This window comes from Lithobates pipiens, unplaced genomic scaffold (genome assembly GCF_037356315.1).
Source record: "Lithobates pipiens isolate NorthernLeopardFrog02 unplaced genomic scaffold, aLitPip1_a1.2 Scaffold_23, whole genome shotgun sequence".
NCBI lineage: Eukaryota > Metazoa > Chordata > Amphibia > Anura > Ranidae > Lithobates > Lithobates pipiens.
Genome location: NW_027507785.1, coordinates 277,370,855 through 277,397,635, shown reverse-complemented (window position 1 = coordinate 277,397,635; position 26,781 = coordinate 277,370,855). Strand labels below are relative to the sequence as shown.

At 40.8% G+C, this 26,781-nt stretch overlaps 1 protein-coding gene across 2 annotated transcripts in view; it reads left to right on the top strand.

The window, feature by feature from the left end:
• The window catches only part of LRRC42 (leucine rich repeat containing 42), a 33,018-nt gene that overhangs the window by 3,208 nt on the left and 3,029 nt on the right, over nucleotides 1-26,781 (top strand). For both annotated transcript variants that reach the window (XM_077453287.1, XM_077453288.1), the window contains exons 2-7: nucleotides 2,274-2,728; nucleotides 4,967-5,098; nucleotides 16,258-16,376; nucleotides 17,965-18,053; nucleotides 21,962-22,075; nucleotides 26,120-26,204. In XM_077453287.1, coding sequence (XP_077309413.1) covers nucleotides 2,277-2,728; nucleotides 4,967-5,098; nucleotides 16,258-16,376; nucleotides 17,965-18,053; nucleotides 21,962-22,075; nucleotides 26,120-26,204 — 991 coding nt within the window. In that variant the 5' untranslated portion in view covers nucleotides 2,274-2,276. The remainder of the gene's footprint in view (nucleotides 1-2,273; nucleotides 2,729-4,966; nucleotides 5,099-16,257; nucleotides 16,377-17,964; nucleotides 18,054-21,961; nucleotides 22,076-26,119; nucleotides 26,205-26,781) is intronic.

Here is a 26,781-nt window from a genome sequence, read left to right as displayed (position 1 = left end):
GGCGCGCTGGACAGGTAAGTGTCACTATTTTAAAAGTCAGCAGCTGCAGTATTTTGTAGCTGCTGGCTTTTAAAAAAAAAAAAAAAAAACGCCGACTCCCGCTTTAAATTTTTTTCACTTACACGCAAAGTCTATTCCATTGACAAATCTTCTAAAGGAGGTACCTGATTTGGCAATAACAGAGTTGGATGGGGATTTCCTATTACTGTGAGGAGATTTCTGTTGTGTTGCAGATGAAATCCCTGCAAATAAGGGGCATTTCTTGGGGACCCCCAGGTCACCAGAACTAGTGTCCCCATTGGAAGATTTCCCCTCTATTACTTTTCTGGGGACAGCACAAAATGTGTGATTATTTCTTTTTTTTTTTTTTTTTTCTTTTACATTCACCTTCAATGATAATGGTAAACAGTAGAGCTGCACGATTTTGGCCAAAATGAGAATCACAATTTTTTTGATTAGAATAAAAAGATTACGATATTCTTGCGACATAAAATCTCACATTATACAAAAAATGGGCTAACTTTACTGGTTAGCTTTTTTTTTTTTTATTCATTAAAGTAATTTGAAAGACCGCTGCGCAAGTGTGACATAAAATATTGCAACAACCACCATTTTATTCTCTAGGGTGTCTACTAAAAATATATATATAATGTTTGGGGGTTCTAAGTAATTTTCTAGCAAAAAAAAAAAGATTTTAACTTGAAACCAACAAATGTCAGAAAAAGGTTTAGTGTTTAAGTGGTTAAAGCGGAGGTCCACCCTAAAGTGGAACTTCCGCTCATCGGAACCCTCCCCCCCCCCCCTCCGGCGCCACAATTGGCACCTTTCAGGGGGGAGGGGGGTGCAGGTACCTGTACAGTACAGGTATCTGCACCCACTTCCGGGATAGCTCTCTGCGGAAAGGGGCGTAGATTACGCCCCTTTCCGAAAGTCCCCCGCTGCCTGCTGGGAAACACACAGATCCCAGAGGCAGCGGGTCCATCCTTATTGCGCAGCGCGACTCACGCATGCGCAGTAGGGAACCGGGAAATGAAGCCGAAAGGCTCCACTTCCTGATTCCCATACCCAAGATGGCGGCGGCAGCACCCGAGAGACGATCGAGAGACGATCGAGAGATCGGCTTCGGGTGCCGACATCGCGGGCGCGCTGGACAGGTAAGTGTCACTATTTTAAAAGTCAGCAGCTGCAGTATTTTGTAGCTGCTGGCTTTTAAAAAAAAAAAAAAAACGCCGACTCCCGCTTTAAATTTTTTTCACTTACACGCAAAGTCTATTCCATTGACAAATTGTTACAATGTTTATGCTCAATTGATAAAGAATGTTTTGATACTTGGCAACTGCCCAGTTTTTCTCTTCCTTTGAGGGCTGAAGAGCAGAGAGAATTCTTTGCATAGAAAGAATTGTGAAACATTTTAATCAAGATCGCAATAGCGATTCCTGACGATTAATTGTGCAGCTCTAGTAAACAGGATAAATAGAGGAGGAATCTCCTTAAAGCGGTAGCAAAAAGCATAATGAGCTAGTATGCACCGCATACTAGCTCATTATGAAATACTTACCTTAGAACGAGGCCCCGACATCTGGCCCGATCCACGCCGAGGGAGCTGACATGCTCCCTCTGCGTTTCTTCCCGGGTATCGCGGCTCCGGCGCTGTGAGTGGCCGGAGCCGCGATATCGTCACTCCCGCGCATGCGCGCGGGAGATTTCAGTCCGGCCGCTCGGCTGCTGCCGGATTTTGACGGCGAGAAACCCCTTGTGCGCATGCGCCGCTGCAGTCAGCGGCGCATACCGAGGGGAATATCTCCTAAACCGTACAGGTTTAGGAGATATTTTTTTTACCTACAGGTAAGCCTTATTATAGGCTTTCCTGTAGGTAAAAGTTAAAAATGTGGGTATACAACCACTTTAACTGGGGGCACAGACAGCAATAAAAACTGACAGGGGTTTTAATCCCTCTCCACAACATCGAAAACTAAATATTTTTTGCCTTTAGTTACATTTTAAAGCACACATGAGATTGTAGAGTTTGGATCTACTTTAATTGGTGCTCTTCCAAATTGGCTTAGGGTGCAAGTAAAGCAGATCTATTAGATTGCAAGCTCTTAAGGTGACAGGGACTGATATAATGGTTCCATATACTTTAAAGTGCTGCATACATCTGAAAAATCAATATTGTATGGGAGGCAGAGTGCAAATGGTAAACTGAAGTATATAACCGGATTATAACCAAAGTTATGATAAAGGTCCTAATCCTTTGTCTTCTTCATTTCCAGATTATGTTTAGGTCCTCAGAATCACAGAACAATGGAGACATGGGACCTGTCTACGTGCGTGAGAAGGGTCGGCTGTTCTTGGCAGGTTCACAGCCCTCAAATGTGAATTCTTGTCCCCCTCGCCTGTTCTCTAAAGGTTTCTCTGTGGAGCTATGTGTGAAGGAAGAAGATAACTGTAAACCCAAAGAAAAGCCATTTATCTTCACATACACAGAGGAGGGCAGCTTGCGTTATTCTGCAAAGTCTCTCTTCACCTTGACTCTGGATCTCATTGCTGATAACATTCAGCATGTTGACTCCTTGCTGGGTTTTCCTGAACAGATTGCAGAGAGGCTGTTCACTGCTGCAGAGTCCAGGCAACAGTTCTCCAAACCACACAGCGGCCTTGTGGCCCTTCGTAAATTTACCGAGGCCTACGGGGATCTGATGCTGTCTTCACTGTGTCTGCGGGGCAAGTATGTCTTCCTCTGGGGTGATTGGAAAGCAGTGTATTTATAGGTTTAAAGACATTTGTGTTTTGCAGTGTTGTACTGTATTGTGCTGTATTTTATATATTGTATTAGAAAGTTTCAATCTCTAGAACCCGCCCCGCCGATGATGGCAAACCACGGCCACTGGGGGTGCTTACAGGGATGAAGGAGATGAATAGGCAGTCTGCCCCTAGTTGACATTACTTTCGCCATATACCCACAGGGGTCCTGGAACATCTTGTCCAGCCATGTGAGCACCTCCCAACGGCCATGTTTTGGTGTTTCTTTTTTTTTTTTTTTTTCATCGTGGGAAAAGGACACTATGCAGATTTGGATTGGACGAAATATGTACTTTTTAATGCGAGTTGTTATAACATTTGTAATAAACTGTTCATTGCTGCACTAGATGGCGCTTCCCGTTCTATACTGGGTTCACACATACAGGAGCGGTGGGGGAAACCGCATGCAATTTCAGATAGGACCCGCACCGCATTCCTGTTCAAATTGCATGTGTTTCTTTGCAGTGCAATTCAGATTGAATGGGCTCAAGCCCATTCATTTTGTATGGACACAAATTGTACCACAAAGTATCCATGACTACGTGACCGAAAGTATCGGTACTTAACGATACAAAACGGTATTGGTGCAACCCTAACCTAAATATATTTTTATTAGAAATTTTTAAAAGTCATGAAAAAAAATATAGCTTGGCATTAGACTGCTTAAGAATATAAATTGAATCTACTTAAGGCCTTATTTCATATGAGCAGAAATGTGACAGGTGGTAACCTGTCCTAAGATGCCCTCCAGGCATACCTGCTCTTTTAATCTATCCATTCTTCTATGTGCTCCCCCTAATAAGCTCTGGAAATTTAGAGTTGGGACCACAGTATATACAGAGGTCCCTTGGCCGTGGGCTTAAACATATGTATTTGCAAATGTGTGCAAACAAAACACTGCTTTTAATGTAAACTGTTACACGGGGACAATTTGGTTGTTTTTCAGGTTGGTCAGCAAGTGTGCTGGCAAATCTTTTGTTTGTGAGGTAACAAAACATACCATACAATATAGAACATCACAACGTCTTCTGCAAAGGAATTATATACAGTCATAGTATACATGTCGCGTATTAAATTTAACAATATCCTCACCCATCAAGACATTTTGATAATTTTCATTAGCATGTTCATAATGGGAGGAGTGTGGGAGGAAGGACCAAGGGATGCAAAATATAAGCAAATTAAACTCCAGTTGCGTTATAGCAGATGGGATGGGACACAAAGGGCCAGGGACCCGATTACGAACCACCTCTGTGATTCTGGTCTCTCCATGATTATTCTAAATTCTATTCCAAACCTACTGGAGTTGATTTACTAAAGCACATGAGTCAAACACAAGGCCCGTGGGCCGAATCCGGCCCTCCCAGGTCATTTCATGTGGCCCTCTCACCTCTCCTGCAGCTGTGGCTTCCCCCATCCCCCTGTCTCCGCAGTCGGCAGCAGAGAGGACAGAATTCCTCCTACAGATCTTGTGCCTCTTTGTGCAGCTGCTGCACCTTCTAGTCTCCATCTCCCCTGGCCTCAGCATTCAGCAGACTCCAGCCCTCCTTTGGTCCTCCACCAGACCCTGCACTTTCTGCTTCCAGCTCCACCTCCAGCTTTTTCCCAGCAGCACATGGTAAGGGGGGGGGTGCACTGTGATGTAAGAGGTGGGGGCGTGACATCTGATGTAGGGGGTGGGGGTGCTCTGGACATCTAGTCTTACAGATACAACCAGCCCTTTGAATGTTTGAATGCAACCATAATGCTGATGCGCCCCACAATGAAATCGAGTTTGACACCCCAGTAGTAAAGACTTTGCAGTTGCACCAGAGCTTGGTAAATAAGGTAACGCTTCACTTTATAAAGAATACCCAATCACGTGAAAGGAAATGAAAAAGAACAGCATTTTTGCTTTGATATGATTGGACGATGGAAGGCGGCATTTACTAAACTCTGAAGGAACTGTGCTTGCAAAGTGAATAGTCTGCCTTTAGTAAACCAACCCCACTGTGTCTAGCTCTTCTTCATCCACTGTGCTTAAACTTGACTTTTCAAATGGGGATCCCATTATCACTTAATTGTGTTTTATTTTTTGTTTTGTTTTTTCGCCCTCTCTCTTTATATTAAATGGAGGGGGTAAGTTATACAAATCTAATAGTATAACTAATTTTGATGTGTACAGGTACCTCCTAGTGTCCGAGAAGTTGGAAGAGATTAAATCATTTCGAGATCTATGCAGTTTGGACTTGTCATGTTGTAAATTAGGGGATGATCATGAATTGCTACAACATATTACCTCTGACACTATGAACAGGTATGTAGACATGATTACAGCATTACTTAATTGAGACTTCCATCCAGGACTAAAAGAATCACTGAACTTAGAGTATGTACCCTTGGTATTTCCTTGTTTTACTGAAACCTAATCTGTTCCATTTTCCAGCAAATATTTAATATTTGCAGCCTGTCTTCTAAAATGAGACCTTCAATATGTCACAAAAAGGAATATGTTCAGTCAAATCCTAACTAAGCCTAAACCTACTCCCACCACTATTCTAACTACCCTGTGAAAGTAAAGATGTTGAAAGATGCTGAAGTCACTCTGGTCCGGTCACATGATGAGGTTCCAGCTCTGGTTTCAATGTAGAGGAGAGGCAACGATTACAACTGCAGAGCCTGGGTGAGGACGTCACCTATAGGCTCACTATGGTGCATCTGTTGTTGGCTGTCCCTCCTCTACACTGGCGCTGGGATCCGATCATATCACAGGCCGCAGGAAAGGCTTTTCTGGCTCTCAATACCAGCTGCCATTACTTTACATATTGTGCACAGCAACAAGTTGTAGAACTTTTATGGAGATGTTTCACAAGAGCCACTCTACCATCCGGTTTTCAGTGGGCACATCCTTTTATGAAGATGCCCCATCTCATTAAAGGGGTTGTAAAGGCAGAAGGTTTTTCATCTTAATGCATTCTATGCATTAAGATAAAAAGCCTTCTGTGTGTATCAGCCCCCCTAATACTTACCTGAGGTCTTTCTCTGTCAACCAATGTCCACGAGTGTCCACTTCCTGATTGGCTGAGACACAGCACCATTGGCTTCCACTGCTGTCAATCAAAGTCAGCTAGCCAATCACGGGAGAGAGGGGGCAGGGCTCCGTTTCTGAATGGACACACAGAGCTGTGACTCGGCTCAGGTGCCCCCATTGCAAGCTGCTTGCTGTGGTGGCACCAAATAGGAGAGAGGAGCACAGAAGAGGGACCTGAGAAGAGGGGGATCTGGGCTACTCTGTGCAAAACCACTGCAACAGAGCAGGTAAGTATAATGTGTGTTATCTCTTTAAGTGATTGGCAGCCTAAACATAGTGCAGAATACTTGCCTCATGAGGGGGAAAAAAAGGTATGCTGTCAATATTGTAATTGTTAGCGCCCACCACTATCAGAGGAGTCCCAATGAATAATGGGACATGGGTGTTCAGAGAGCTGCTCAGGTGTGACATGTGGCCGCTCACTGGACAAATAAATAGTTTTGGCTGTATAAATGTGAATACATGTTAGGTTTCATTTTCAGCGTTCAGTTAGGGTTAAAGCGATATTAAAGCCAAAAGCAAACCTTTTATTATATTATATTGCAGCTTACCAATACTTGGATATGATGGCTGCGTTCCTTTTTTTTCTTTTTTTTTTTTTTTTTTTTTTTTTAGTCTTTCTTTCCATTATTTGTATCTGGTGATCTGGCCAGAAAGTATTTTTTTATTTTTCAACAGAACAAGCTGTCCCTCAGATATAGCAGTTTGAGGGATGAGACAAACCGTATAACGTTGATAGGTGTGCATACGATGGTCCGCTTTTATTTATGTAAAACCTTTATCTCAAAAAGAAGAAAACTGTTGCTGCAACTGCTTAAAAAATATTAGCTGGAGCTTGGCTTTAATTTGTTAGTGTATCCAAATCGGCTAGTACATCTAACATGTTCTCCCTCTAGACCGAGGTCGGCAACCCGTCGATCGCCACCATCTGACAGGTAGATCACAACCTGACATGGTGCCAAAACCTGCCCAAGTCTGCCACCTCAGAAATCACAGCGGTGATTTACAATTTGTAAAGTCGAGCTGGGAAAAGTAGTGAGAAAGGGGCTGTATGGGAATGGGAGAGGTATCTGTGCTAGGGAAGCCACAGGAGGGTCTAATGGGGCACATCTCGCAAAGCAGGTAACTGGAGGTGAAAAAGCTGTAGGGGCTCGCTGCCAGGAGGCTGTAATCACAGGTCCTCAGGGAGACTGGCATTATTATAGAAGGCTGCTGCTGCCTATAATGTACATGTGTGTACCTGCTAGACATCAGCATTTATTTTGCATTGTAGTGGCAGCTGCCTGAGAGTAGGAAACGGGCAGCTGCTTGTTAAACACCACTGACTGCTGCACTGTGTCTTATGTACATCTGACCTCTGCTTACATTCGACTGACCTTGAGCTGTGTTACTACTTACCTCTGAACTCTGTCCTCTGCCCTAATGATTTTATATTCTGCCCCTCTGACCTCTGTACGCTACCATACAAACTACTGACCTCTGTACACTGCCCTACATACTCCTGCATCAGACTTGTGGGAGTGACCAACAGTTTATCACTGAAGCTACATTTCTACCTTTTAGGACCCATTCATATCAGAATGTGGCGTGTTCCGTGCCAGTTTACCGCACTGCCCTTGCGAACTGCAGTTGGTGTCAGTGCAAAGTTAATGACACCCCAAATACAGGTCACACAGGTAGTGTATTTGCCTGCTCTGAATCACATGGTACAAAAGTACCATACAATCCAGTTGCAGTTCCTCTCCCAAAAGTGATTTGCACTGCACAGAACTGCATGAGATTCACATGCAGTTTCTAGTGTAAATGGGCCCTTAAGGTAGGCTAAGGGTTTATTTATTTATTTTTATTATATTTCTATGTTTTCTTTATGCTATTCTGTTTTATTGAGGCCTTGCTAGTTCATTTAGTAAAAAAAAAAAAAAGTTGCTTAAGTGGATCTCCACCTCTCAAAGGTTGCCTACCCTGCCTTAGACTGACAATGCTGCTGCCCAAAGGCATTATATGCTCCCTTCATTCAGAGTGTAGGTACTCTAATGCCCCACCCACACGGTCGGGCATTCTGACAGCAAAATCCATCAGATTTTTTTCAGATGAATTTTGTACCAAACTTGTCTTGCATACACACGTTTGGACAAAGTTCTCGGAAAATCCGATCGTTCTTAACGAGGTGACGTACAACTCGTACGTCGGGACTATAAATGGGCCAGTAGCCAAGAGCTGTGGTCTCAATTTATTCTGAGCATGTGTGGCACTTTAGAGAAAAAAGGAGTGGGTTGCGCTACAAAAAATAACTAAACTAAAACAATTTAAAAATTATACCCATGTGAAACAACTCACAAAAAAGTTTGAACTTAGTGGTGTATTTGTCGCATGCCAGAAAGGAATTAGAATGCGACAAAAAAGGACTATCTAATAAAGATAGAAAATGCTAAGTCAGTAAGAATAACAGATACTTCTTAGTGTGGTTATACAAAGAATACCCTTAATAGGAGTGAATAATCCAATAAATGTGGAATAATGCAAACAAAACTCTGCTAACAAAACCCAAACGTATAAAAAGAATATATTACACCAATGATACCTAAAAATTGAAATCGTATTGGGTATCAGAAAGTATATGTGGTGAAAAAATAAAAATACCTTAAGTAATATTCATATAAGGTGAACCTGCAAAAAACAATATAACATCCAAAAATCTGTTGTCTTGAAACAATAGTGAAACAATGTGACATCCAATGGTCCGTTATCTCATAACATTAGTGAAACATGAATATGGAAATTGTTTGAGAACATAATGAGAATGGAACAGTGTTCAAAAAGTCCATATACAGTCTCTATTTGCAAGGTTTCCCACAGTGAAGTAGTGACAGTAGAAATATCCAACACGAACGTGACTTGTGCTCAGCCTCCACCAATGATATTATTGCCGCTTACCAGAAACGAATGGTTCCTTATTACAGAGAACCATATAAAGCAGTTGACTGATTCCCCAGTCCAGGGTCTACACGGATGAAATGTAAGGGACTTCAGAGCCCGCTCGTCTCTCGATACACTCCCGTTCGTGGATTTACATAAAAGGCAATGAGACTCACAATAGTGTAAAACCCAAATATAACTTTAATCGAACGTAAGAGACAAAATGCGCACTTACAGAAATGAAGATTAAAACGATCGTTACAGCAAAACCGAGCCGGCCGGTCTCGGTTAGCGCCCGTTACACCGAAAACATACAACACGAGATGGTGGCGTCAGGACGTCGCTCCTCCTCCCTACGCGTTTCGTCACGATAGGACGTGGTCACGGGGTACGGGCGGCGTCCTGACGCACCGCTTATATAATACAAACATTAAACCATGCCTCGGTTTGACCCCGAGGCCGAGACAGAAAACGCCATATTGGTTTAGGGAAATTAACAATGACTAGTGCTGCCAGGAGCGGCCACCACATGAATTACATGGATTTAGCACGCCAAGGTTAGGGAAAGATAAAATATAAGTTGAGACTCCATAATTCTACTGAAGAGAATATAACCCAAAATATACATTTAATAAAAGATATAAAAATGTAAAGATAATTTTTGCCCATAAATATATGGCAAAAACAAAATTCCTATAGTATAAATGTGGCCGCCCCGGGAAGGATTTCATAAGGAAAAACCCAAAAGGGGTTTCTGATACCCAATACGATTTCAATTTTTAGGTATCATTGGTGTAATATATTCTTTTTATACGTTTGGGTTTTGTTAGCAGAGTTTTGTTTGCATTATTCCACATTTATTGGATTATTCACTCCTATTAAGGGTATTCTTTGTATAAGCACACTAAGAAGTATCTGTTATTCTTACTGACTTAGTATTTTCTATCTTTATTAGATAGTCCTTTTTTGTCGCATTCTAATTCCTTTCTGGCATGCGACAAATACACCACTAAGTTCAAACTTTTTTGTGAGTTGTTTCACATGGGTATAATTTTTAAATTGTTTTAGTTTAGTTATTTTTTGTAGCGCAACCCACTCCTTTTTTCTCTTATGCCAAATGTAGTATAACATTTGGGTTGCTGCTTCTTTTTTTAGTTTTTTGTTTAAATTCTTTTGTCAAGCGCGGCGTTCCTCTGTTTCCCATTACTGTTCTTATACTGATTGCTGCTGCTGTTTTTGTTTTTCCCTAAAGGGATCACATGGACGTTTTCGAATTTAGAGCCACGAGAGTCTTTGACTCCGATGGCGTTTTTGAACCTTTCAAAAATGGTGATAATTTGGGTGGTTTATTTGTGAGACTGAAAAATGTGATTGTTTCAGAAATGCACACCAAATGGGACATAGTCTTTTTGGAGACATATATAAAAAATCATATGGTACCACGCAGTTTGCGTTGGGAGGTGAGCCCCCAGAAAGGGGAAACCGACCTTGAGGGTTGGTACAAGTATTTTAACGAAGCAGGTGTTAATTTACTTAGATTTTTGATCGATAGGAAGCAATTCAAATTAACTAGATTGGATGATGAGATCAAATCCATCAAGGATAAATTGACTCCATTTAGTGCTGGAGAGGAATACATAGAGAGATCTAAAAATCTACTTAAGATTTTAGAAAAGGAAGAAAAGGATCAAAAAATCAAAAAGAAAAAGAAATATAATAGAGATTTGGGCGACTACGAGTCGTTATTGGTCTTCGAATGGCAAAAGAAACTATTGGCGGAAAAGGGGGACGGTACCAATGTCGCTATGGAAGTAGCACCATTTGGTTCCAACCTTGGGGCTAATCAATATTTGGGTCCACCTTATCTTCCAATTGTTCCAGGGGGGGGCCAAAATAGCTCCCCAAATGGTGTTACACGACCATCCAATCAGAGGGGAAGAGGGGCTCGCCCTTCTTCTTCTTCTAACACTGGTAGAGGAGGAGTAGGTCCCCCTTTTTACTACAATCAAAATAGGGGGCCAACAGGTCCCTATAACGGGGCTCCGATGGGTAGACCTTCCGGACAAGGTCAACCGAGGTGTCCCCAACGCAATCGAGGTCGGGGGCGTAGTCAAGGTACCCCTAGGGGACAAGTCTCCAACCCCAATTTGAGGTATGCGGATAACTTTGTATCAGGGCATAACTATCCTTCTGATCAGGGTTATGGTCCAACACAGTCTTCTGTTTATAACTATGGCCCATCCGGTCACTTTGGTGACCAACGGGTAATACATTATGATAGTAATTTGGTACCGGATTACAACATTCCAGTATATACGGTAACCAGTATTTTCCATTGAGAGATCATGTGGATTCTAACGAGGGTTTCTGCGACCCTCCTTTGGGACCACAAAACAATGGCCACATTAATAGTGGGCATTCCGGTTTTGAACAGGTGGGTCATCAGGATCCCAGAAATACCATGGTATACCCACAACAAAATTGGGGTTTTCCCAAAACCGGTCAAGGAGTAAAAAGAATAGTCGAGCTCCGAGAGGAACTAGAGGGGGGAGGCGCAGGAAGTCCAAAAAGAGCAAGGACATAGCGGGCACAGGTATTTTTAATCTAAGTTCCCATGTATTAACAAGTTTGGAAGTGGATGTTTTGGATAGGGGCTTAAAATTTGCCCCTGTTCATAACATTAACAAATTTCAAACTTACATGGATTTGCAAAAATATGTACGCAAACTCAATGTACAGCGGTACATGGCCTCTAATTCATATAATCCACCTAGAGCCCTATTATCTACCTTTACTCATTCTGGCCTCGCGAATGCTTCTACATTCAACCCGCCAGGACAATTAGCTCCATCTTTAAAGGTGTTCAGGGATCTTGCTCTTAGAGATCTAGAGGCTATGCGGGTTCGACAGGTGAAAAACAAGGAGAGCATAGACAAGGGCATTGAATCCCTCTGTACCAATCAGAACTTAGTCATCCGTCCAGCTGACAAGGGAGGGGGGATTGTCGTTTTAAATAAGGATGACTATTTGATAGAGATGCGTCGCATTTTAGGGGACACCACCACTTACACTCCACTACATTATAATCCCAACGAAAAGTACAGGAAGGAGTTGGAATATATTGTTAGTATGGGTTTTGCCAACTCGATTTTAAATAGGAAGGAAAAAGCTTTTTTGGTGCCTCGTGCTCCTAGAGTACCGATTATGTATTACTTACCAAAGATACATAAAAATGTTTCTTGCCCCCCGGGTCGCCCTATCGTGAGTGGAATTGACTCAGTTACGTCCCGGGTGGGCAAGTACATTGATTTTTATCTTCAACCCCTAGTACGCTCTATTCCTTCCTATTTGAAGGATACAAGGGATGTCATTAATCTTTTGTCTCAGTATAAACCAAAAGTAGGGATGTGGCTGGTAACAGCCGACGTCACCTCACTTTACACCGTGATACCTCATAATCTGGGTCTAGAGGCTGTTCGTTGTTTCCTTGAAAGGGGGTCTAATCTCCCACAGGAGCAGATTGATTTTATTATGGTTCTTTTAAATTATGCAGCAACACATAATTTTTTTTGGTTTGACGGACATTTTTATCGTCAGGATAAGGGAGTTGCAATGGGGGCTAAATATGCCCCCAGCTTGGCTAACCTCTTTATGGCCCAGTGGGAGGAGGACGTCATCTATGCCGAACCCAGGTCAGAGGTTATCCTCTGGGTTCGATATATAGATGACGTCCTTCTCCTTTTGGGATGGTGACCTACCTGCCCTCTCTGAGTATATGGACTTCTTGAATACTAATGACAGAGGGATACATTTCAGTTATGAAGCGAGTTTAGAACAAATTCATTTTTTGGATCTGGTCATTTCTGCTAAAGAAGATAGGTTTATCACCTCCACCTACTTTAAACCTACAGACAGAAACACTTACATACCCCGAGACAGCTGCCATCACAAATCATGGCTTAACTCAGTTCCAAAAAGCCAATACCTCAGAATTAAACGCAATTGTTCAGAGGATAGTACCTTTTTGACACAAGCGGATGTCCTCACTAAGAGGTTTCTGGATAAGGGGTATAATCCTGAATTCCTTAAGGATGCTTTAGGCCAGGTTATTGGCACCAACCGTGGAGACTTATTGGAGGCCAGAAAGAACAATCGGGGGGATGTTGGTTCTTACAGATGTCCTTTTATTACTACCTTCTCGCGCCAACATTTTAGCGTAAAGAACATTATGAATAAATATTGGCACATCTTAAAGAATGATAGGGTTTTAGGTGCCATCTTACCTGACAAACCAAAGGTTGTCTTTAAAGGTGTACCTAACCTTAGAGACAAACTGGCCCCTAACGTTGTAAACCCCCCGAGGGAGAAAACAAATCTGTTCTCGGAGCTAAAGGGGTACTATCAATGTAGAAGATGTCAGGTGTGCCAGCTTAACAAATGTACTACGAGAAGAACTACTAGTTTTTCGTCTACCTGTACCTCCAAAACTTTCTCTATAGATTCCTTTATCACCTGTTCCACTACAGGTGTTGTTTATTTGCTCCAATGTCCGTGCGGCCTACAATATGTGGGCCGGACCAAAAGACCTCTTCAGGTCCGGATTAATGAGCACATAAGCAACATCAGGAAAGGGTTTACTAAACATTCAGTCTCCAAACATTATCTATCTGTTCATAATAGGGATCCTTCAGATACTCTTTTTCTTGGCATAGACAAATACAGGCCAAACTGGAGAGGTAGTTGCTTGGTCCGTAGTATCTCCAGGTTGGAGATGGCCTGGGTACACAAATTAAAGAGCTACACCCCTTTTGGGTTGAATATTGATGTCGACGTCAATTGTTTTATTGACAACTCTTAAATATTGTGTACCTTTTACCCCCCCTGTTTATTAAAGATGATTCCGTCATTCCAATTTAATTTTTATAATTTTTATATTTTAGTTTTTTGAATTTTTGAACTTGGGTATCAATTTTGGGAGTCATGTATGGCTCTATGTTGCATATAGTTCTTAGCCCTTGGGCGGAATTTGGTTTATCGTCCAGTTTACCTTGTTGTAATTATCGACATAGTGCAACTTAATTTTAATCTTGTTATGGCCACTTATTCAATATAAGATATATTTACATTTTTAGGTTGGATATTTTTATGTGGCCAAATTTATTTAAGGGGCCCTTTCAGGTCTTTATATCCTGATGTTATGTACGTTAGTATTGTCTATACATATATTTATGGTTCCGTGACTAGGACGTAATTATGGATGTATTACATACAAATAATTTTTCTCTTTTTTATATTTTATTTTTTATTTATCATTTTTTCTATATGGGCATTAGAGTTGTTTGTAGCTCAAAACTGTTTTATAAGAGCTGTACAGGTATGGTTTGGCCCTTGGAATTGAGCAGAATACACATGTGGTTAAATTATCTGCTCACTTGTTTTATTTAGTTTAAATGTTGCCCCTTTTGGGTTTTTCCTTATGAAATCCTTCCCGGGGCGGCCACATTTATACTATAGGAATTTTGTTTTTGCCATATATTTATGGGCAAAAATTATCTTTACATTTTTATATCTTTTATTAAATGTATATTTTGGGTTATATTCTCTTCAGTAGAATTATGGAGTCTCAACTTATATTTTATCTTTCCCTAACCTTGGCGTGCTAAATCCATGTAATTCATGTGGTGGCCGCTCCTGGCAGCACTAGTCATTGTTAATTTCCCTAAACCAATATGGCGTTTTCTGTCTCGGCCTCGGGGTCAAACCGAGGCATGGTTTAATGTTTGTATTATATAAGCGGTGCGTCAGGACGCCGCCTGTACCCCGTGACCACGTCCTATCGTGACGAAACGCGTAGGGAGGAGGAGCGACGTCCTGACGCCACCATCTCGTGTTGTATGTTTTCGGTGTAACGGGCGCTAACCGAGACCGGCCGGCTCGGTTTTGCTGTAACGATCGTTTTAATCTTCATTTCTGTAAGTGCGCATTTTGTCTCTTACGTTCGATTAAAGTTATATTTGGGTTTTACACTATTGTGAGTCTCATTGCCTTTTATGTAAATCCACGAACGGGAGTGTATCGAGAGACGAGCGGGCTCTGAAGTCCCTTACATTTCATCCGTGTAGACCCTGGACTGGGGAATCAGTCAACTGCTTTATATGGTTCTCTGTAATAAGGAACCATTCGTTTCTGGTAAGCGGCAATAATATCATTGGTGGAGGCTGAGCACAAGTCACGTTCGTGTTGGATATTTCTACTGTCACTACTTCACTGTGGGAAACCTTGCAAATAGAGACTGTATATGGACTTTTTGAACACTGTTCCATTCTCATTATGTTCTCAAACAATTTCCATATTCATGTTTCACTAATGTTATGAGATAACGGACCATTGGATGTCACATTGTTTCACTATTGTTTCAAGACAACAGATTTTTGGATGTTATATTGTTTTTTGCAGGTTCACCTTATATGAATATTACTTAAGGTATTTTTATTTTTTCACCACATATACTTTCTGATACCCAATACGATTTCAATTTTTAGGTATCATTGGTGTAATATATTCTTTTTATACGTTTGGGTTTTGTTAGCAGAGTTTTGTTTGCATTATTCCACATTTATTGGATTATTCACTCCTATTAAGGGTATTCTTTGTATAACCACACTAAGAAGTATCTGTTATTCTTACTGACTTAGTATTTTCTATCTTTATTAGATAGTCCTTTTTTGTCGCATTCTAATTCCTTTCTGGCATGCGACAAATACACCACTAAGTTCAAACTTTTTTGTGAGTTGTTTCACATGGGTATAATTTTTAAATTGTTTTAGTTTAGTTATTTTTTGTAGCGCAACCCACTCCTTTTTTCTCTTATGCCAAATGTAGTATAACATTTGGGTTGCTGCTTCTTTTTTTAGTTTTTTGTTTAAATTCTTTTGTCAAGCGCGGCGTTCCTCTGTTTCCCATGTGTGGCACTTTGTCCGCCGGAATTTAAACGCTTGGAATTTGTTGTCAGAAAATTTTCGATCCAGCTCTCAAACTTTGTGTGTCGGAAATTCTGATGGAAAAAGTCCAATGGAGCCCACACACGGTCGGATTTTCCGACAACCCGATCCGAGCGCACTTTTTCTGTTGGAAAGTCCGACCGTGTGTATAGGGCATTATACAGGAGGTGTGTTACTAAACCGATCACCAGGTGAAAACAAAGGGGTGAAAAAAAGCAAAAACAAAGAAAACAAATGCAGCCACCACATCTAATTGGTAGGCTGCAATATATACATGTTCATTCAAGGGTTACGTTTTGGGGCTTGAACAAAGAAAGGGTCGGGTGTTGGGGTTTGGCTAGGAGTTGTATTAAAAATGTAAAAAGTGTGTGTATTTTTTTTATTTTTATGTATACTGTTCTTGAGTACCCATTGTTTTCTGTGTATATCTGACATTATACTATGTAGCTTGTTTTGCTCTCTATGCAGCTTGAGAGAGCTCTACCTAAGGGATAATTGCCTGTCCGATGCTGGGATCAGGAAAATGACGGCTCCAGTGAGGATCCTACACAGGGGACTGGGAAGCCTGACACTGATGGATCTTTCTTGTAAGTCTATTCTTACAGTTTTATATTTGCATCTTTATTTGGCAAGATGTACATTGCCAACAGCAAATCTCATTACTCACAGAGATATTTGAATTTTATATAGGCTACCTATTTAACCACTTCAATACCGGGCCTATTCTGCCGGTTCTCTCCTACATGTAAAAATCATAATTTTTTTTTGCTAGAAAATTACTCAGAACCCCTAAACTTTTTTTTTTATTATTATTTATTTATTTTTTTAGCAGATCCCTAGGGAATAAAATAGCAGTCATTGCAACTTTTTATCTTGCACGGTATTTGCGCAATCATTATTCAAACATCCTTTTTTTTTATTAAAAAAAAAAAATGGTTTCATGAATTAAAAAAAATAACAAAACAGTAAAGTTAGCCCAATTTTTATTTTTTTTGTATAATGTGAAAGATTATGTTACGCCAAGTAAATAGCTAACATGTCACGCTTTAAAATTGTGCACACTCATGGAATGGCACCAAACTTCGGTACTTAAAAATCTCCATAGGCGAAGTTTGAACATTTTTACAGGTTACCAGTTTAGAGTTACAGAGCTAGTGCTAGAGTTGTTGTACACGCTCTAATGCACGCTGTGATACCTCACATGTGTGGTTTAAACAGCGTTTACATATGTGGACGGGGCTTATGCATGTGTTTGCTTTTGAACGCGAGCTACCAGGGGCGTTTTTAAATTTAAAATGTCTTTTTTACCCTTCCCCTTTTTTTTTTTTATCACTTTTATTCCTATTACAAAGAATGTAAACATCCCTTGTAATAGGTATCTATTGTTAACTGGTCCTCTTTATGGAGAGATGCAGGGTCAATAAGACCCCACATCTCTCCTCCAGGCTGGAAAGCATGAGATCGAGGGGGGGAGGGGGTCAGAATCACCAATCTTTTGCTGACAGCCGCGATCGCGGCTTTGTTTACATCCGGGAACCTGGACGTGAAGTGATAACGTCGCGCCCGGGCCTCCGACAGTCATAGAAATGACTGGTGACCATCTGGTTCATCGAAAATCTCTATCATCGTCATCCGGCGCCAGCCGATTCTTTCTCTGGGCCACCAATGGCACGGGAGAGCCGGGAGAAGCATCGGATGGCGGTGGGAGGGGGGGGGTCCCCTCCCGTCGCCTATAAGAATGATCAAGCGCTATGATCATTCTTATCATGCACAGATTCGCCAGCTGGAAAGAATGATATCTGAATGATGCCTGTAGCTGCAGGCATCATTCAGATATCCCCACACAAAGTCAAGGACATCATATGACGCCCTAAGGTATTGAAGTGGTTCATTTGACACTATGACTATACTTAAAGAAAACCTCTACTGTGAGACATGTGGAGGGAGGCTGCCACTGCTAACCTTCCCTTCTGAAAATTATAGTTTCCTGGCTGTCATGCTGTTCCAGCATGACAGCCAGGCAGCTCAGGGGTTAGTTTTAATAATTTCACTGGCTACATGCTTGTTGGGGGTCAGTGGCTCGGTAAATTGAAAAGCCGGAGACGGACAGGAACTTTACATTTTCAGAAAGAGGTTTACAGTAGCAGCCCATGTTTTTTCATATTTCTATTATAGGTAACCCCGGAATCACAGATGTGGGGCTCAAATTCCTGTTTGTTTTTAAACAACTCCAGTTCTTGGACCTTTCTGATACAGGTGTGCAGGTAAGTGAACTATTAACCACTTCAGTCCCAGAGCACTCTCCCCACACAAGGCCAGAGTGCTTCTAAAATTGTATCAGAGATGTTTGTTTTACATAACTGTAACTGTAGAAACACTCAAAGAGAAAGATGTGTCTAAAATAGTCTACACCAGACTCACACAAAACCCTTATCGGTATAGTAATAAACTTTTATATAAAGAAAATGTGTACAAAGAGCTGTATTCTTTCTAAGACATTTTATTGTACACAAAGCTATTAAAACACCATAGAGAATGCTTATTAAAATGCATGCCTACATCCTTTATAGGTACCCAGCAGATAACTCCTAACAACCACATGTGAATAAAGTTGAAGAAAAATTGCACTTTCCTGATTTGAACTGTTCAACAGACATCTAACTTGTACTATGTGCTCATAAAAAATAAATAAAAAATAAAATAGACAAAGATGAATAACCTTTTCCACCTTTTTTTTTTTTTAATGAGACCTATAAACTGTACAACTCAGTTGAATAACAAACTGAAATCTTTTAGGTGGAGGGAAGTAAAAATAAAATGAATATGGTTGCATAAGTGTGCACACCCTTAACCTAATAGTTTGTTGAAGCATCTTTTGATTTTATTCCAGCACTCAGTCTTTTTGGGTATGAGTCTATCAGCATTGCACATCTTGACTTGGCAATATTTGCCCGCTCTTCTTTGCGAAAAAAACACTCCAAATCTGTCAGATTGTGAGGGCATCTCCTGTGCACAGCCCTCTTCAGATCGCCCCACAGATTTTCAATGGGATTCAGGTCTGGGCTCTGGCTGGGCCATTCCAAAACTTTAATCTTCTTCTGGTGAAGCCATTCCTTTGTTGATTTGGATGTATGCTTTGGATCATTATCATGCTAAAATATGAAGTTGCTCTTCATGTTCAGCTTTCTAGCAGAAGCCTGAAGGTTTTGTGCCAATATTGACTGGTATTTGGAACTGTTCATAATTCCCTCTACCTTGATTAAGGCCCCGTTTCCAGGTGAAGAAAAACATCCCCAAAGCATGATGCTGCCACCACAATGCTTCACAGTGGGTATGATGTTCTCTTGGTGATGTGCAGTGTTGTTTTTGTGCCAAACATATCTTTTGGAATTATGAATGAATTGTGACCAAAAAGTTCAACCTTGGTTTCATCAGACCATAACACATTTTCCCACATGCTTTTGTGAGACTTCAGATGTGTTTTTGCAAAATTTAGCTGGGCTTGGATGTTTTTCTTCATAAGAAAAGGCTTCCATCTTGCCACTCTACCCCAAAGCCCAGACATATGAAGAATAGGGGAGATTGTTGTCACATGTACCACACAGCCAGTACTTGCCAGATATTCCTGCAGCTCTTTTAAAGTTGCTGTAGGCCTCTTGGCGGCCTCCCTGACCAGTTTTCTTCTCGCCTTCTCATCAATTTTGGAGGGACGTCCAGTTCTTGGTAATGTCACCGCTGTGCCATATTTTCTCCACTTGATGATGACTGTCTTCACTATGTTCCATGGTATATCTAATGCCTTGGAAATAATTTCTCCTGACTGATACCTTTTAACAATGAGATTCCTCTGATGCTTTGGAAGCTCTCTGTGGACCATGGCTTTTGCTGTAGGATATGACTAAGAAAATGTCAGGAAAGACCTACTAGAACAGCTGAACTTTATTTGGGGTTAATCAGAGGCACATTCAATGATGGCAGGTATGTACTGACTCCTATTTATCATGAGTTTGAATGTGATTGCTTAATTCTAAACACAGCTACATCCCCAGTTATGCAACCACATTATTTTATTTTTACCTCTTCTTTGTCACATTAAAGGTGGAAAAAGTTCTGAAATGATATTTTGTATTTTTATCATTATTATTATTATTATTTTATTTTTATTACAGAAACCTGATATTTTAACAGGTGTGTAGACTTTTTATATTCACTGTAGATGCCATAATATATATAAAGCTATCCAGTGGCAATATCCCAAAGGACAAAAAAAATGCCTTATATTGTATAACTTTTACATTGACCAATCTTGTGATCCTAAAGTAAAAATGAGTATTCAAGGTATAACCTTAATCTGATAGTATGGGCACCTAATATATAGTTACATTGAGACTGGACAATGGTAAACAACCACTATTACCGTATGATATCATTAATTCTTTGGTGGCCCCCAAAAAGGGATTTATATTCATACCATTCCACATAGACCACAAACTCTATGGTACAGTTCAAAAGTCAGGATCCACTTAGCTAAGAGAAGTTCAGGTTAAAAATAAATAAATGATCACCTAGGTCAGTGATGACGAACCTTTGACACCCCAGATGTTTTGGCACTACATTTCCCATGATGCTCATGAACTGTACAGTATAGTTGAACATAGTAGTTCCAAAACATCTGGAGTGCCAAGGTTCGCCATCACTGACCTAGGTGGATGCAACATTGCTCCTATGCGGCATCTGTCCCCTGCTGCTTCTAAGACTGGGAACTGAGCAATCCAAACACTGCTAATCGCTCAATTCTCAGTCTTCAGTGAGCAGAGAGCTGGTGACTGTCAGTCACAGCTCTTTGCTCTGCCCCTTCAGCGCTCCCTGGAATGCTGGGCTGTGAAGGGGGTGGGAACAGTTGGCTCAAGCTCTCAGTGGCTTCCTGAGAGGCTGAGCCAGGTGTCTGGGTGGATCCCGACCAATAAAGTCAGGATTGATCCAGAGCCTAGAATGGCTGAGTGACTTTACCCCATGCACTGTCAGCTGAAAACGTATCCAAGGAGTACTGAACAAACTGCACTCCTGTGATCGACCAGGAGAAGTAGGGCAAAAATAGCTTTGATTATACTTTTCTCTCTTTTGCAAAAAGGTAAAAGTTCTACTCTCCGCGATGGCATCCTCCATCCGTGTAAATTATCTAGATGATAGTAGTGTAGTTTGTAGCTCGTAAAACCTAGCAGCAATATCAAGGTCCTCTCTTCACTGACAGAATTTTCATATATAATGCATGTAGATGACGTGTCCTTTTCACTTCATAGCTATACATCAATACTTCAGAGTGATATTGCTTCTACAGTGTACGTTGGACATAAGTGTTATGCCGCGTACACACACGGAATTCCGGCCAGGAAAAGACGGAGCTTTTCATCGGAAAATGCGACCATGTGTATGCTCCATCGGAATTTAGCTGTCCGAATTTCCTCCAGCCAAAAATTAATAGCATGTTCTCAATTTTCCAGACGGAAATTCTGATAGTGTGTATGCAATTCCGACACGCCAAAAATCACGCATGCTCAGATTCAACTACGAGATGGAAGCTATGGACTACTGGCTATTGAACTTCCTTTAAACGATTGGAATTTGGTGTGACCGTGTGTAGGCAAGACAGGTTAAGCGGAATTCTATCAAAATTCCGTCTGGAAAACCATCAGAGTTTTTTCCGACGAGAATTCCGATCGTGTGTATGCGGCATTAGTATCATTGTTAAACCAGCACAGTAGCAGCGTCCTATATATCCTCTGACAGCTTAGGTGTAAGCAGGTTTGGCTGAAAAAACTGGTTAGGTGAATAGTGCTCATTCCTGTTTTCCTTAGGATGGATCCTCTTGTGAAAATATATAGGATTACATAGTCCTCAGTAGTTGCTTAACTCCTAATTCCAGCCCGAGTCAATGTAAAATCCTCAGCAATCAATAGCATTGGACATCTGTATCAGAAAAGGAAAATTTCCACTACTGTAAAGCAATTGGAGTTTTCTTTTAAAGTTAGTCAGTTTTTGCTTTCTAATGTGGTACCTGGTGTATCCACCTACCATTTATCTCAGATAAAAATATGTGGTTCTAATCTATATGTTTCTTAGATTCAAGGAACCTGAATTCTATGACCTTGGTTTTGTTTATTTTCTTCAATAGGATTCCATTGTCACACGTAAGACAATAGAAACAAGGATGGGACTGCACCTTTCCCTAAAACCCCTATCTCAGTTTGATCACATAAACTGCAGGACTCAAGGCTGGGCTGAACAGGTATTTCTAAACCACACTGCTCTCTTACAGTATTATCCACAGGAAACTATGACTGATGGGTATAATTTAATCGCATTTAACGCTCCCTCTGTTTACCTGGCAAACAAACAGAGGCAAGGTTACAGCAGTGGAAACACAAAGAGAAAATGCTTACAGACTTGAAACACGCAAAGCCTGTTGATACAAACAGCTGTAAATACAATTCTATGACATAAGAGGAAACAATTACATATATTTGTCTTAAGAACCCTGGTCATGCGTAAGAAAAACAAATGCAGAGTTAGTGGCCATAAGCAGATTGAATACATATGATATTGTTTATGATGCTGGATAAAATGATAGATTCTGCTAAATGAAATTGTGGAACCTGTACCACCACCTACAGCGGCCTTTAATACAGGAATTCTTCAATTTCAGCTTTCAGGGAACCCCTGTTAATATTACTAATATAATCTACAACTTGCAGTACATTAGTGTGGTGGTCAGTGGGAGGAATGCCCACCTTAACATTGGTGGTTAGTGGAAAGAATGTCTCCTTTATGTTGGTGGTCAGTGGAAAGAACGCTTCTTACATTGGTGGCCCATGAGAAGAATGGCCCATTTACATTGGTGGCCAGTAGGAAGAATGCCCCACCCTTACATTGGTGATCAGTGGGAGGAATGCCACCTCCTCCTTACATTGATGAGCAGTTAGAAGAATGCCTTCACTTACATTAGTGGTCAGTGGGAAGAATATTTCTTGCATTAGTGGTCAGTGGGAAGAATGTCCCTCCACCCCACCCCTTGCATTGGTGATCAGTTGGAAGAATGCCTCCCCTTACATTGGTGGACAGTTAAACGAATGCCCCTTTTACAAATATCTAAAATGATTTGTGGTGTTGATTACTCATTTTAGAGGCAGAAATTGCTCATTATTTAAGGAACTAGCAACCTCTGGAGGACCCCAGTTGAGAAATGCTGACCTGCAATATGGATGTGATGTGTGCTGTATGGCCTGACTTGTGGGAGAATGTGATAACTCAACCAGCACACTGGATTCCCACTATGCTATATAGAGGGCAGTGTACTTACCTAAATTATGGACGCTCATGCAAAAAAGATATATACTGAAAGTCTCTTTATTAACAATAATTAATCAGATACAAAATTACACAATGCAAAGGGTTTGAAAATATACATAATTGCTGTATAAATAATGCTTAATTTAAATAATATGATTGGCACATCACAAACATATGTACATGATTTAGATATATCTTAATGTAACAGAAAAATAAATTGTTAGTTTAATGTAAACCATACAGCTGTGAAGAACAAATTCTTAAATGTTTCAAATGGGAATAACAATAAACCAAAGCAGTTTATATGCTTTCAATATAGAATAGTGTGGAAAAGTCATAAAAGTAATGAAAGATATATTTAAAGTGGACCTGTGTTCAGATTATGGACAATTTAGTATTTACATATTCTTAACAAGTGGTAAAAAAAAACTTTTAAAACAAGACATTCCTTTAAAGTACAGCCAAAGCATGTTTGCTGAAGCCCGCTATTGGCTGACGTCACAGAGCCGGTCCAGGCTTGGGCAAGATCGTGACCATATGGTCTGGATCTGCCCACATGCCTGGACTGACACCCGGCTCAGCCTCTAAGCAAGCCGCTGATTGCCTAAGCTTGGCTGCTCCTGCGCCCTCCACAGCCCAGCGCTCCAGTGAGTGGGGGGCGTGGGGCAGAGCAGAGAGCTGTGGCTGACAGTCACCAGCTCTTTGCTCAGGCAGCCCTGAGAAATGATCGATCAGCAGGGTTTGATCCCTCAGATCTCATTGTTGGAGATGACAGGGGACAGATGCAGCATCAGTCTGCTGCTGCATCCAGCTAAGCAAGTATGATTCTTAAAAAAAAAAAAAAAAATGTAAACCCTGTATTTCTCTTTTAAGATACTGCTCATTTTAGTGCCTTTGTGAAATTTGAAGATTAATTTTTCAACAATGGCCATTGTTAAAGAGACAAATGAGGGTTTGTTTTTCAAAGTGCTTTTACTGCTTGTTGAGAATATGTAATAGTTTAATGTGCATAGTCTGGGCACAGGTTCACTTTTTTATGTGGGCAAACCATGCATTGACTGAAACCTCAAAACAAAGCACCGCAATACTAATGTTCAGGGGAATGTGGGCCCCTTTTGTCTACATGTTCTTAGATGGAGACTCTTGTAGAGTGCAGAGTTTCGTGTATATTTAAGGACACGTTTCTGGTCAAGAGTAAGCACAGACATTACCCATAAAGTAGTAGAGGTGAGCGATAGTCCTTGTAACTTTTAATAGTGTGGCCAGTATTTAGCCACATGCAAGGTATTTTAGGGTGGTGGAACATGGGTGAATAACAAATCAACACCATGGGGGAGATTTACTAAAACTGGCGTACAGGGTCTGGTGCAGCTGTGCATAGTAACCAATCGGCTTTTAGGTTTTATTGTTAAAGCTTAATTGAAGCTGAAGTTAGAATCTGGTTACTATGCACAGCTGCACCAGGTTCTGTGTGCTCCAGTTTTAGTATCCTCCCCCCCATGATTATTGAACAATTTTACACTTCCTTTTTAAGGCCAGGTTCACATGTGTGACCGCTGCTCACAGCATGGGGTGCGGTGTGTGCTTGTTCACCAGTTTAGGTGCAAATCGGGTCCAAACTTTTGCCTGAATTTGCACCTGAATAGGACCCAAAGACACCCATAACCCTTTTGGAATATGGACTGTGGCCGCCTCTCGGGCACACTCTCATGTCATGTGAAATGGATGCGCATCCAATTCGCACATATGTGAATCCAGCCTAAAAGGGAAGGAGCTACAACCCTAATTAATTATTTGCAGCTGTAGCTAGCTGGTTTTTCTTGCTTCTTGCTGAACTTTGGCCTCAATACCTCGAGTCCCTGACCTGGGCCTGAAGATTTGTTTTTTTTTTGTCAGTAATTCAAAGTATTAAAGTCAAGCCCCATACACACTATCCAATTTTCTGCTGATTTTATTATTTTTTTTCCTTCAGATTTACCAAAACCATGTAGTGCAAGGGCCTGCCTGATTGCAAACAAATTGAAACGCCTAAGGTTTGACCTCATATTATATGGTTTTGGTAAATCTGAAGGAAAAATTCTGCAGAAAATCTGATGTGTGTGCATAACAGCCAGAACGCTAGCATTGTCAGAAGGAAATCCACAATGACAGGCCCAGTGCTCATGACAGATTTAATTTAATACAGATTCAAAATCCTGGAGTCCTGCTGAAGTCTGTCCCTGTCTATGCAGATGGACTTGATGGGTTTGTGTCAATGGCATCAGTTTGAAATCCTTCAGAATTCAATGGCAGGTGCACCTGACTGGCAGTTGACCTCCTTCTGACCAGTGGTTGACCTACTTCAAGCAGGTTTTGCATTCCTATAGACTTGTTGGGGAATGAAAAACCCCTCTAGCATGAACACAAGCCCATCGACACAGGGAGGTTTGGCTTCTGATTTTGGAGGGACATGCAAGGGCAAATATATTTTCAGCTCGGTATATGGAAGATGATGATAATTATTTTAAAAACCTTCATTATCTATCTGGGGAATAAAAGCTAAAAACGGTGGTAGATAATGCAGATTTATTCAAAACCCATTACAAATTTAGCTGTAGAGCATAACCTCTACAACAAAGCAGGAATCGGAGGGAGAGACATGCTTAGGACTGAACCTTCATTTTGCAGGAATAAGGGAAGAAAGTGGAAATGTAATGAAGATACATGGTGGCAGTGTGTGCCTCAGCAGATATTGGAGGAGGATGCATTGCTTAATCTGCAATTGAAGTAAATATTTTAGGCTAAATGATATACTTTTGCCCCAAAGGAGGAATGTTCACATCAGAAGGGTTGGTAAATGTTGATTAGCACCTGTTGGAATGTTTGCAAAAATGTTTTCATCAGCATAGGATTTAAGAAGGAATTTTGTAAATGTATCTGTGTTGTATTGTACACAGTATGATCTGAGACTAGTCCACTTAGTTTGATGAATCTTGTATTTCAGCTTTTGAATCAGTGGAACACAGTTGTTGCATCAGCTGCTAAGCCAAAAGAGTCCTTGAAATCCAGGACTGCAGCTCAGTACTTTTGTAAGTGTCTGGAAATACTTTCATATCGCTATATATATATAATTTTGTGTGAAATGTATATTCGACACTGAATTTTGCCGCAGGTTTACAGTGCATTTTTCATAGGTCATGTGACTCAAAAACGCAACACTGGTGTGTTTTTTTGCTATGTTTTCAATTGGGAGGTACGTTTTTTTTTTTTTTTTTTTTTTTTACTGACCAAATATGCACCAAAAATGCGGTAGGCAGGATTTTTAACACAAACAGACCAGTGTGAAGACATGCATAGAAGTTAAAGGGAGGCATTTTTTTCTTGAGCTTTTCTTGCGCTGTTTTTAACGCAAAGGTGCTTTAAAACCTGCTCCATGTGAAAGCAGCCTGTCGGCCAAAAAAGGGACAGATGATGACCAAAAATACATTCATATTCATTTAAATTCTTGATATTAAAAATTAAAAAAAAATTTTTTTTAAATGTATTTTAAAACTCCATTTTGGTTTTCTGCCAAGGGCATCCTGAATTTTCAGCTTTGGTCCAGAATTTTCATTTTGGTGCACCACTATTGGGGACCTTTTGCATCATTTTCCCCACTTCATTTAC